This window comes from Takifugu flavidus, chromosome 3 (genome assembly GCF_003711565.1).
Source record: "Takifugu flavidus isolate HTHZ2018 chromosome 3, ASM371156v2, whole genome shotgun sequence".
NCBI classification, from domain to species: domain Eukaryota; kingdom Metazoa; phylum Chordata; class Actinopteri; order Tetraodontiformes; family Tetraodontidae; genus Takifugu; species Takifugu flavidus.
In genome coordinates, this window is record NC_079522.1 from 1163607 (window position 1) to 1176549 (window position 12943).

Here is a 12943-nt window from a genome sequence, read left to right on the forward strand (position 1 = left end):
GACAATATCAAACCCAGGCGAGCGCCTCGGGAGGGGGGGACGCGACGGCGTGGTCCGGTCAAGGTCGTGGGAAGACGGTGCGACTGAAAACAGAGACAGGTGGGCGAAGGCGGCGCGTCAAAAAGGAGACACAAGGCAGATAAGACGTCAGAGTTTAATTCAACGGCCATCGCCAGGGAAACGGGCACGTGACGTGCGCTTTTCATTTACTCTGTTATCTCCTCAAAATAACAGCCCATAATCGCGCCGCTTCCTGGACACATTCAGCTATTTTGGTCCGAACCAAAACCGAGGTGGCGGGGGGGGGGGGGGGCGGGAGCTGGATCAAATAGAACCGGTTTATTAGTGGTGTAGTGATCCTGGAACAGTCCAACCGAGTCCCCATGGGGGAGGGGTTGGGGGGGGGTTGAGGAGGGGTCAGTAAACTGAAGCATTTCAAGACGCCCTTTATCGAGGTCGAGTGGGCCGCTCCGAGGAGCTGAAAGGTGCGTTTTTTATAGTCTCCCTGTGCGTCCGGACCCGATTGTCCTTCGAGCTCCACTGTTTGAGTCCTTATGAAAAAGCCTTTTGATATCAGCTGAAACGAGGCAAACAGCACCGAAGGCAAACACGCCGGGTCAACAATCTGCCCCAGCGTCTGAAAATTTCCCCGTTGTAAAACCACGCAGTGCGATCAAGGCCGGGCGAGTCCTGACGTTGGTCCGCTCTGGAAGTCCTGAAGTCCCAGGACCGGAGCGCTCTGATTGACGTGGGTCGGGTTTTAAATTCACAAACAGGGGGGAGAGAAAAGAACTGAAGTGAATGGTTTTACATTCCACACAGATGAATTCACCTGTTGACTTCTGCAACGGAGCGTAAATCCGCCGCACTAGACTTCGTCCTCTGATAACATCAACGGGCCGCCGGTGTTTTCACATCCGACAAGCTGTGAAACGCTCAAACCGGGCTCGCTTCCTTCACCTGACCGAACACGCCCGCGGAGGCGCAGCCGCTCACCGGCTCCTATCAAAGGCAAACGATTAAGCGCCTTTCTGCTTATCCAAACAGCCATTTAGAGATGAACTGAAGGCTTGAGCCAAAAACCAGTAGCGGGGGAAACCTTGAAAAAAGGCTAGCGGCTAGCATCTGTTTTCCAGGTCCTGTTAGCCCGTTTCTCAATGTAGCCCTTGATGTGTCCACAAAGAGGTCCGTGGTGCCGCTGCCAGGCCTGCACAGACAGTCCTCTATTTTTAAAGCCCACATGAAACAGACGGCAGGGTTCCATTTGCTCCCACGTATTTATGAATTTCCTGGGACGCGGCGGGCTGAAAAAAGACACGGCGGTTTGCGTAGCTAGCATCTGTCATGTAGCGTTTTTCCTTTTTTTTTTGTCTGGACATACAATACACCCACAGAGTTTAAAGAATGTGCTAGCGTCGCGTTTCGCGTGTGTCGGTGAGAGCTGCAGCGCTGTGGGCGCAGGGAGATGACCTCATCGCCAGGGTCGGCGAGGTCAACGGCGAAAACCCGTCAGCCCTTAAGCGTCCACGAACGGAATCCGGAGAGAAAAGCCACACCGAGGTCCCGAAGAAATCACCTGAGGTGGCCGAGCACGTTTGAGGAGGGACGGCGCCAGGCCACTCGCTGCGCTAGCGTAGCCGCGGATTGGCGTGCGTCTCCCGCTGGCGGCGAATCAGCTGCTGCGAACCGGCTATTGGAGGACTTTGTTATGCACATAAACGCAAGGCTGCGACCGCGTTAGGGATTATGTAACCATAAAATGCCTCCGGATGCACGGCCCAGCTGGCTGCTCTACATTTGAAATTTTAACCCCTCGAAAGGGGGGAACAAAAAAAAAAAAAGGAACTGAAATTACTGAGACACGCGGTTGCGTTTCCCTCGTCCACGTTGTGCCACCGCGCCGAGGCGAAGCGTAGCGGCGAGGACAACGGATAAACCTGGGAGTGCAGGCACATGCGCGGGCCTGGAGCCTCACCCCCACGGGGGGGGTCGAGTCCCCGCCACGTGTTGGCGCTTTACATAACACTACTACTGCCCCGGATTACACAGCGAGAGGAGCGACGTGCACGGAGGGCTGGTGCAGAAATGCCACTTATTCCAGCTCCAAATCTCAAACGCTCTTTGTTGACAGGAACAGAATGTGAATTTTGCTCCGGCGTTATCATTTATTGCATTTATTAGCCAATAATACGGGCACGATTGCCGTCATCGCCGGGGCGAGAACATCTGTGCGCCTTGATAAGACCTGCATCACAAACCGGCTGCATGTGATTCCAGAACGTTCCGCTGTTAATCCGTGTTTACCTCCTCCTGGCCCGCAGGAGGCTCAGGACGAGGCGCGAATGTGCCGCCTGAGCGCCAACTGGGCCGAGGCGCTACGGCGAAGCGCCTTGTGTCATTTTTATTGACGCCGTTTTTTAAATTCCAACACAGACGATTTGCAGAAATTTCTGAAAAATTAAATGAAAGTGCGCACTTTTTCCTGGCCCAAAACTTTCCAAAACTTCCAAAAATCCACCTGGAAAACAGCAGCTTCAGACACAGGACATGACATCAGTAAAGGCTGAGCCAATTGATCAGCTACGCATGCCCCCCCCCAATTAGACGGCAGTAAACAAATGTAACCCCCCCCCCCGCGCTGTAAACAACAACAATGTTCGTGTGATTAGGAAATTAACGGAAGCAAAACAGAAACTAAGGACTTGAACGCACCTCCAGATTGAATCCAAATTTCCGCCGGTCAAACGGAGGAATTTTAACAGGCTGCAGGTTATTTTGGGCCCGACACGCTGGTTGGACTCCAGATGTTAAAGGAAGAAAGTTTGGGGACAGCTGGAAGCCCGGATAATAAAAGTTTCTCACGTGGTTTTCCTGGAGGAGACACAGGAAGCTGCCGCGGATCTAATATTAATTAAGGATTTATCCTGAAAAAACCCCCGGACGCTTCGTAAAAGGAACATTTCGCCCGATCCCGAAGGCCGCACTTGCTCCACACACACACTCACAATTACTGGCGCTCACACTTTGGCTGAACCTGAGCGCTCGTTAAACACCAACGCAGACGCGTTTTCTGCGTCAAGACACTTAAAATATTCACCGCGAGCCGAGAAACCGCGGCTTCAGATATTAAAAAAAGATGTTATTCTGAGGGAAACTGCTCGCCCCGCTATTATCTAATTCATGAAGATATTTTTAAATATTACATAAGCAGTCTCGGGTCGGACGGTTGCTGGCACACGACCCGATACGGCTGTTCGGTTTCAGCCCTCCGGCCCCAAGACGCTCTCTTCCTACACAAACCGTGGGGGGGGGGGGAATCCCTGTAATTACAGATCGGATCAGAACTCTCAAAAAAGCAGCAGCAGCCACAAAGACAAGATAATGAATCGCTTCTGAACGGTTCCGTTTACGCCTGACTGGCTGTCGGGGACTCTGCACTTTCTCCTTTCGGGCGCCGCCCGCCGGCACAAATGGCGTTCTTCGTGTTGCCGTACAGGCATCTATTTTGGGCGCCTCTGTAAAAACGGCGAGATGTGTAATCAGCAAAGAGGAAGAGGTTGGCTGAGAAATGTTGCGCGTGGTGGACAAAAGAGGGAGGGAGGGAATTTGAAAAATCTATCGGACGTTAAAGACGGCGAAAAAGACAATTAGTCGAGTTCAAAACGGAGGAAACTCGGCGAGAAGGCGAGAAACGAAGGGGGGGGAATGGTGGGCAGAAAGCCCCCAAATTACCAACTGCAAGAGAAAAGAGTTTGGGGAGAGTCGGCCGGTCTTGGGGGTTTGGCGCTGCTGAGGTCCGCGGGCCCACCGCGGCGAAAACACTCAAACAAAAGGATCATTTATTGGAGGAGGAAAGGAGGGGAGGCGGGATGGAGGGATGAAAGGAGGGGGAACACTGTACAGAGGCATTTGAGAGCTGTGTGAGCGAAACACTGGCCCCCATCTCAACATTCACAGCCAATGTGTAACATTCCCCCCCACGCCGCCCCGCTGACATACTCAGGAGCCGCGGCCCATGTGCTCCCGCTGCGGCGGCCTGCGCGCGCCCGACAACCCGGCCTCTGTTTTCTCGTAAAACCAACACGGCGACGTATGTATTCAGGCTTCGTGTCCACGTGTGGAATGTATGAAAGCCGACCGCTGAGCCTGGCGGCGCTCGCCCGGAGCCCGGCGCCGCGGCTACGACATGTTCGGTCCAGGTCCGAAACAATGAGCTATACACGTCCTGTGGAGGTCGCAGACAGGGATCGGCATGAGAAGCGACAGGGTGTTTTACTGATGTATAACCCCCCCCCCCCTTCTAAGCCCGACAGGCTGCTCTCGTCCAAACGGTGGCTCACAGAGTCCCTCTGTGATGAAATGTCTCATAGTGACCTAATTGAGGCATTGTTTGGAAGCGGCGTTCCACCGCGGACACAAAATTGGCCCACACAGCCGGGGAAGAAATGTAAATACAATCTGAATCCAGCGCACGCCCCCGTTGACCCCCGAGCCTCCCGAATAGACGCTGCAGCTCCGGCAAACCTGCGGATGGCCACGTGTGAAAAGGGTATTTAACCCCGTTAAAGGGAAAAGAATTCAATTCATAACCATTTTACAGGCAGAACTACAAACCTGGCAACCGCTGTCCAGCGCTTGTAAACTCCCCTTTATAAAGTGGAATGTCTCCGGAAACATGAATAAAAAGCTTAAAATCTGGAAGTAATGGAGGGATCAACCTCCGGGGCTTTCGTCTACAAACACCAGTTTTACAGTGGAACAAGTTGTTGGAGGGGTTTTTTTAAACGTGAGGCTTCAACGGCGAGTCTGAATGGTTTCCTTTGCTAAAAGTAGCACCGCTGTGAGATGTTTGTGACCGCGGGAAAAAAAAGGACTGGTTTTTTTCTTTTTGGCAACACACTTGCCTTTAGGGTTCCACTCCAGATGTGGAAATCTGTTTATGATTTATCATAACTGTGAATGGGAGATTATATAGTTGGATATATAAGAGGAGGAAGGTTGTAGCCTCTAATCTGAGGTCAGGAGAGGGTCCATCTGAGCACCGATGCAGAGGAACAGCAACCGCCGCTCTTACCTTTTCCCTCCTTGTTGCCGTTCTGATGCGTCCGCAGCTCCTCCGATTTGTAGAAGTCGATGCTGGCGTAAGTGTTGAGGCTGGAGCTGCTGCTGCTGCTGCTGCTCCCTACGGCCCCGCTCAGCCCTCCGACCACAGGGCCTCCGCCCAGCACGGAGAACAGGCGTGAGGCGGCCTGCAAACCCGCGGATCCATCCAGGTCCAAGTGGGGGCATTCCTTGCTGGCCAAATCCAAGTCTATGTAGTTGAGGCCCTGCTCAGTAGAAGGTGTCTGGGTGTTGGCAGGCGAGGGCTGCTGCCCGGGGAGGGTGAACTGGGGGGGGTTATCAGTCACAGCACCATTCCCCCACAGCATGCTTTCAAAGCCCAGTCGGCGGGACACGGGTTGGGTGTGTTCTGGAAAGAGGGACACGGTGGACGAGGACGTAGTGCTGGAGGCGGAGCTCGAAGGTGCGGCGAGAAAGGTTTCCGAACAGTGTCTTCTTCTCCCTTGGGGATCGGCTCGAATGACTTTTGCTCCGTGGTCCGGATTAGGACCGGATTTGGGTAGGGGGAAGTCCAGACCCCGAGACAGTGTTGGAGCAGAAGGATCAGTCCTGGTGGGAGAAGGGGCCTTGGGGGACACGCTTGAGGACGACCTCGGGACGGGGTCCGTGTTCATGCTGAAGGCCATCTCGGTGTAGTCTCCAGAAGATGGCGGGGATTCAGACTCGGTCACCGAAGGGACATTTTCTTTGATTTTCCTAAGTGGGGGCTCGGCCATTGGGGCCCCTTCCTCGCCAAGGCCGGAAGTTGCCTCTTCATGGGCTTTGGGGGCATGAGCAAGAGTTGGGGGCGTGGGAGGGGTATGGAAAGCGGGGAAAACTAGTGGATTGTGAGAAACAGGTGAAGGGGAAGGAGAAGGACCCAAGTCCATGTTGACATACTCAGAGACAGCTGGGGGGGTGATGGGGGCAGAAGGGCTACGGGAAAGAGGCATAAGATTTCCCAAGCAAGAAGTTGGCCTGTGTTGGGAATGTTTGCTGCCTGAGCTATGAGGAAATGATAGCCCGTGCCTAAGACCCCTGCTGCACCCTCCGCCTACACCCGCCTGACTCCACTTCTCCCCCTTAAACTCAATGCTTACATATTCCCCAGGGCTCTTGGGCTCGGGGGGTAGGGGATTCTCACGAACCCTCGGCAGGGTGTTAGCCTTAGATACATCAACAAACAGACTCACTGGTCTTGTTTTACTGTGGTTACTTTGCTTTGACAATCCTCCGGATCCCCGCCTTTGCTGGGGCTTACTAGCATCTTTGGACGGAGTTCCCCCAGGTACGGTACCTCCCCCTGCCTCGTTTTCTCCCAGGCTCTCGCTGCTGGCCGAGCTGGACGAATAAGACGAGGAGGAGAATGAGAGGTGTCGCCCAACCATTGAAGTAACCGTAACTTGTTGCTCCTGATGCACGCTCATAGAGCGACCGCCCCCCATCCCCCTGCTAAAACTCCCGTTGTGCCTTCTGCCTCGACCGGGACCGTCGTCAAAATGTCCGGTCGTGGGGTTGTGCTTGTAAGACCGAGGAAGAGAATAATAAGAATAAACCATCTTGGGGGCTTGTTGCTGAGAATTGGTCTCTGAATGACTAGTGTGCTCGGGGGGCGGGGGGCTGCCATTAACGGAACGGGCGCTGATTGGAGACATATTCATATAGTCGCTCCCCGCTCGGCTATCGGCACTGCCGCTGCCCACCCAGGCCCCTCCAGAGAGGCTCGCCCGCTGGTCTGGGGAGCAGCTGCTGTTGGGGGACATTATCATGTAGCCATCGGAGGTTAGTGGGGGTCGGATCTGCTGCGGAGGGGACACGCTGTTGTTCGGGGTCATGGCCATGTAATCGTCAGCAGGTTTGGAATCAGAGTCTGGAACAGAGACGGCCAATGACTGGGCCAAGGACACCGGACTCTGAGTAACTCCGGGCAGCATTGACATGTAGCCATTGTCCACGCCTAAATCTCCACCGCCGCCTGGAACTCCAGTGGCGTCGGCTTTCAATTCACCCGCCACATCGAAGTACCCCCCTCCCGCGCCCCCTGAGCCGGTGCTCAGGGGGCATTCCCTCTGTGAGGAGGAGGCGGCGGACGTAAAAGACTCATGGCTGGTGTTCCTGGACATGATGGCATAATCAGCCGAATCTTCGTCAGCGGGCTCCTCGGCTCTACGCTGACGCGGGGCCAACCTCTCGAGTGCCATCGGAGGTAACGAGGCCCGTTTGCTCAGCAACCTACGCTCAGCTTCAGATTCGCGGCTGGAGGAGCGGCGTACCATTCTCCTGCTCTGGGGGTGGGAGCCGTACGTCGGCGTAGCCGGTGCTGGCGATGCCCCGTGATTGCTGACACCCCCTTCGATGCTATTCCTACGCTGTCCCATCAGGATATAGTTGGCTCCCTCTTCACCAAGGGACTGGCTGCTCATGCTACCAACAGAGCTTCCAGGAAGGCTTGGGGAGGGGAGGAGCGTGTGGTCCCCAGGACTCGAGCCGTATTCATCAGAGGAACCATAGTCACTGGGTGAGCCTGAAATTGATGTATGATGGGATGGAATGCGGCTGTAGGCTCCAGAGGGACCACTTGTAGCAGAGGATGTTATGCCACCGAACTCTGAGCCGTGGCCAGAGCTGGAAGACAGGCTCGGGGCCGGTGAGGGTGCCGGGGTGGAAATAGACCGCATCAGACCAAGAGGCGTTTTCGTAGTCGTCGTAGGCGCCGAACGAGCCGACTTTGACCTGAGAATTGGGGTCGTGGAACAGGCCCCGTTGGACGATGGGCTGGAGCACGGTCCTTGTAGCGGTGTGGTCCCGATCATGCCTTCTTCAACTTTTGCCCCATCGCTGGCGGTGCGGGATCTCGGGAAGCTATGTCGCGGCGTTGGGGAGGCACTGGCACTGCTGACCCCCACGCTGCCGTTCGCTCCTCCGGGAGGCTCGGTCCGAGGTCGACGCGTGAATCCCACCTGGCTGGGAGGAGGGTTTGGGTGATGGCGGCGCGAGGGGACGCTGATGGGGTTAGAAGCTGTGGCCCCTCCCCCGGGGCCTGAATTCGACTGAGACTTGCTGCGTTGGCGGAACTCCTCACTCAGGGCCTTCATAGCTTCTAGCAACGTTTCGTGCATGTTCTGGGCCACCACTGAATCATCCACCTAAAACAGAGCATCAAAACTAAACACGGCAACTCTTGGCGTCTTATATTGCGAGTTGCGTCGATCCGTGTGATATATGTTTGACAGATTTAACAAAAAGATTTTAAGAAACACGCCGGTGTCTCCGCTAACCTTTAATTTCACTCCTACTTTTCATCGGTAGGCATTTTGATGATTACAGGCCACTTAATGTATATTTGAGACAGGCGGGTGCGACTCCCCCCCCATAAAGGGGAATGTAGATTATAGGCTCACCTGCATCCAGAACTCGCCCGGGCCTGTCACAGCAGAGCGCCCGACCTCCACAAAGAAGAAGTTTTCTGAATGCCCACAGCGGCGGACGTTCATTAGCTGGAGCACCACGGCTGCGGCATCGGAGTTGAGTTTCACAAAGTTGACGGTCTTCTCGGTCAGGCAGAGGCGGTAGACCCCCACCAAATTCTTGGCTTGACCCAGACCTTTGGGCCAAACCTTCACCTGCCAGACCTCTTTAAACGCGGGTCCGGGGTTTGGCACTCCATAGTCTCCCAAAGCTCCGCCCTCGGTGGGGTTCTTACCTGCAGAGAGACAGAAATCAAAGGTAATTCAGGTATATTACGTAGGAGTGTTTATGGAGAGGCACTGACACAGCAAAGTACCGATACGACCTTGAAACATCAGCAAACGTCAGGTGGGGCAACCACTATTTACAAGTGAGCGGGTGGTAAACATCTTTACAGCGCGAGTTCTGCTGATATCGAGCATTTTGCAGATTCTTGAGAGAGATCTGCATGCATCGTTAGCTTGAGAGCGGCTCTCGGTACCTGCAGGCTCCGTGACCTCATACCTGGGAGCCCATTCATCACCGACGCCAGGACACCTCTGACGCACACCAGCGAATCCACCACTGCGGAAAAGTGAGGCTGTTGACAACTAAAGCAGCGCTCCAAATCGATGACAATGACAAAAAAAATGCAACTGTTGCGGAAAGCGTTCCCATTTCCCTCAGAAGGGAATGTTCTTCATACGTGAAAGCCTCCGAAACTCTCCTGGAAAGCTGCTCTATTGACAATTGAGTGGTTCTTGAAACTAATAAAACCCCAGTGTCTGTTAGTGGGAGGACAGGGACTTCATTCATCCTTTGTGTTAGGTGTTCTGCATTGAGGGGGGGGGGGGGAATTAGGGAGGTGAGGAAAAGCAGAAGAGAAAGCTCTGTGTGAGCTGGCAGAGACAACACAAAAGGCAAAGGACTCACTTAACCGCAGCATCTGACCCCTTGTTTAGTGTTTTAAGCCACTGAATTGTTCACAGGTCTGGAGCAGGAAATGTGCTCATCAGCCCAAAGAACGACCTGGGGTTTATACGAACCCGCCGCGGCCGTTATCCACACGGCCTCCGTAGCACAGACTTACCTCTGAACTCCTTCACTTCCAGCCGCAAGGGACCACACATCTGCACGGTTTTAGGAGCACAATGGCGTGACTCATCATTTCAGGGTGGATTCAATTATTGGTTAAATAGAACCACCCTGAAATCCTTAAACAAAACTGTTTTCCACTCAAGTACCACTTTTCCAAAGCCTCTTTTACACAAATATTTGAAGATGAGCCTGTTCCTCTGTTGCGACTTGCATGTCCGGAGGTCACAAGCCGAGGCACCACCGGCGAGATGGTGGCACCCGACCAACAGTCTGTTTAAAGGGGTGAGCTACGGGGCGGAAGGGGACGCGAGTGAGAGCTGTTGTTATCCGGCTCTTAGCAGCTAGCAACAACATTTAGGGCCCTTGGTGTGTTTTTCCATCCAGTGCGACTTGAAAAAAACTGATAAAAATCTCAGCGCAGCGTGTGGCAGCATCATGGCGCTGTGTTATTTAGCCCGACTAAAAAAAACAACATAAAAACACGCCGCTAACTGCGGTATTACGAAGCCATCGCCGCCTGGAGAGGCTTTAGAGCCCGCCTCAAATTGCCAGGTTACGTGTGTCCGAGCATGAAAACGTGCAATCTGCAACACGTAATTAATCAGCGTCACGTCTGCAGAACCCCCCCCCCCCACACACCCCCCCACGGATGAGGTTCACCTGTTCCTCTCAGAGCAACAGGAAGCTCTTTGTGCACTCGTGGAGGATCTTGTGCACCTGCTTTATTAAAACACTCGCATCTGGTGTATTTGAGGATTGACACGACATCTGGACGGGCGAATTCAATGGTTTCCCGCTTAAAGCGACGACTGGAGCCCAGCCAGACAACAGCGCACGTGATCGTGCGTCCTCAGTGGGGGACGCCACAGCTGATGTCCAGTAATGACAAACGCTTTCCCAGATCTGGGAAGGCCGAAGGTTTTGTCTTGTGACTGCGGGGGAAAAAAAAGAGAAAAACGTCTGACGCGCCTCCTTCCAGACCCAGAAGAGATGTTTTGTCGAACGCCACGGAGGCTGCGGCGCGGCGGCCGCGTGCACGCGGAGGCTCCCGCCCCTCCTGGCTTGATGACTCACTCAAGGCCACACATGGCCGCGGCGTGCGCCGCGCTGGAGAAGCGCTGTGCGACAGCGCGAAAGAGTTTGCATCATTTGTTTGGATCCACAACGGGACAGCACCATTCTGGGAGTTTTCAAATGCTAAAGTAGCCCTTATTGACAAAACATGACCTCATCAAAAGCTAATCACTTCCTGTCGCGTTGACCCCAGCACCAGTTGGCTGGACGATGGGAAGTTGCCAAAAAAATTAGGCTAACTAAAATTTGGCACACTGTAAAAAGAAGAAGTTTACGTCAACGGAGAACTATAAAATCGTGTAGTGATATTTCAGCTCGAACTGCTGCGGCGCCGTGAGGGCGGAGCCAAGACAAGCGCCTACTTTTCTTTAAGATCCAGCGTTTAACTCCGTCCTTACTGTCCCTCTTTCACGAGCTTTAACATCACAAGACTGGGAGTTATTAGCGCAGTAAAGCCTCGCTTGTGCCCTCTAAATATCACACAAACACCCCCTTTTACTCCCAAGCTTCGCTCCAACATCATAGAACGTCCATTCATGGCTACATAAAGCTACAGCATGTGAACATCTGCATGCAGCCGCCCTTTCCCCACTCATTTGTTGCAATATTCCAGTGAATAAAGTCCTCTTTTTTTTATGTTGACAGGGTTATCGGTCGGTCATGATGAAGAATCAGAAGAACGTCGAGAACGTCCTTCAGCAGTGTGTGTGTGTGTGTGTGTGTGGGGGGGGGGGGTGCAAAACAGACCCGGAGACAAAAACATTCGCGTCCCGCTTCCTCCGTGAATAAGGGCGATGCGTGCAGAGAAAAAACATCAAGCTAACCTTGACCCAACCTTGTTTACGCAGGGGTTCTGACGAGGCGACTGCTTTCAAGTTTCCGCATATTTTTGCCACCTGAAAATAACCCGCGCCGGCCTACTGACGCACCGGCTTCGATCCTCACATGAAACTTTAATTCTTGCGTGCGCGTCCGGGGAACTGCGACCCAACGTGACCAACACTGCCGTCTATTCATGCAGATTTATTTGCCGTGCTCAGCTGCCTCCCTCGAGAATGCGGACTGTACATAAAGAGGCCATAATCTAACCCCATTTTCACAAACTGGGTCCTTAAATATGATTTACATGCATGCAGGCGACGCCGTGTCTCCCTGGCCTGGCCGACGCCTTTGAGGGGTGGGCGCCTGAAATGTGGCCTCCTGCCGGGACCGCGTCCGTGAGTGGCGGTCCCAAGTTCTGGCAGGGCCCGTGGACAACATCAGCTCAGCCGCAGCCAGGGCGGGAATGCGGGATTTCTAGAAATCCGCCCCACTGCAGTGAATGGATAGATTATATAAGAGAACATTTGGAATTCTCAGGGTATAATCCCGCATCTTTCTTTGCTAATGTGGCCCGTAAATCAGGAAAAGCCTGTCTGGCGCTGGACGGCCGCCTCTCGCTAGTTTCTGCTTCAACTTAGTGACCTCGCTGCACCGGCATGTTGCGCCAACACCACAAACTGTTGCGCAGGATCCTCCGAGGGTGAAAAAACAAGCCCGTTTTCTTCCCCATCTCGGCTCCCGTGCCCTCCGCACCACCCACATCCTCAGCTGCCATGCGGAGCCACCACGGCGGAGAGATGGGAGGCAGCTGTGCGCCGCTTTGTCCTGGTATTTAAGGAGAAAAAACAACAAACAGCTGCCGTGCCCGCCCGTTTTCCTCTTCCTCTTAGTATCTCTTCATCCATCTCTACCTCCTACAATCCCTATCTGGGCCCACACTGAGGAACACAATGCTCTCCTCAAAACATGTGGTTCCTGTTAGCCAGCGGAGCGCATGCTCGCGCACACAAACGCACGAAATTATCAGTGACGCATCCGAAGCCTGGCGTCCTTCGCCACGCGCACACTCAGCCACTTGGTAAAGGGAGCAGGTCAGAGGAGCCCCCCCCCCCCGTGGAGCAACAGGAAACGTCAGCGACATGGTTAAAAATGCCAATCGGCAGTCGGTATTCCCGATTTTTCAGTTTTCAATGTGCAAATGAGAGCTGAGATTGTTTTTATGTATTTTTTGGCATTTTTGTTTAAGGACGCGCGTCTGGGTGTAATCGGAAGCTCGTTACGTTCCTTTCACGTCGTTTTTGTACTTTATTTCCCCCACTTTTCACGTTTGTAGATACGTCGAGGCTACGATTAATAAATAAAATGTCTCGAACACTCGGTGGGTGCAAGGTCATGTGACCGC

General features: G+C 53.7%; 1 protein-coding gene across 1 annotated transcript in view; it reads right to left on the bottom strand.

The window, feature by feature from the left end:
* si:ch73-335l21.1 (insulin receptor substrate 1-B) overlaps positions 1–12943 on the bottom strand; it is a 28971-nt gene that overhangs the window by 11428 nt on the left and 4600 nt on the right. Inside the window, exons 2-3 of the mRNA XM_057026487.1 lie at positions 8502–8803; positions 5075–8246 (exon numbers count right to left, since the gene is read on the bottom strand). Of these exons, the coding sequence (XP_056882467.1) occupies positions 5075–8246; positions 8502–8803 (3474 nt within the window). The remainder of the gene's footprint in view (positions 1–5074; positions 8247–8501; positions 8804–12943) is intronic.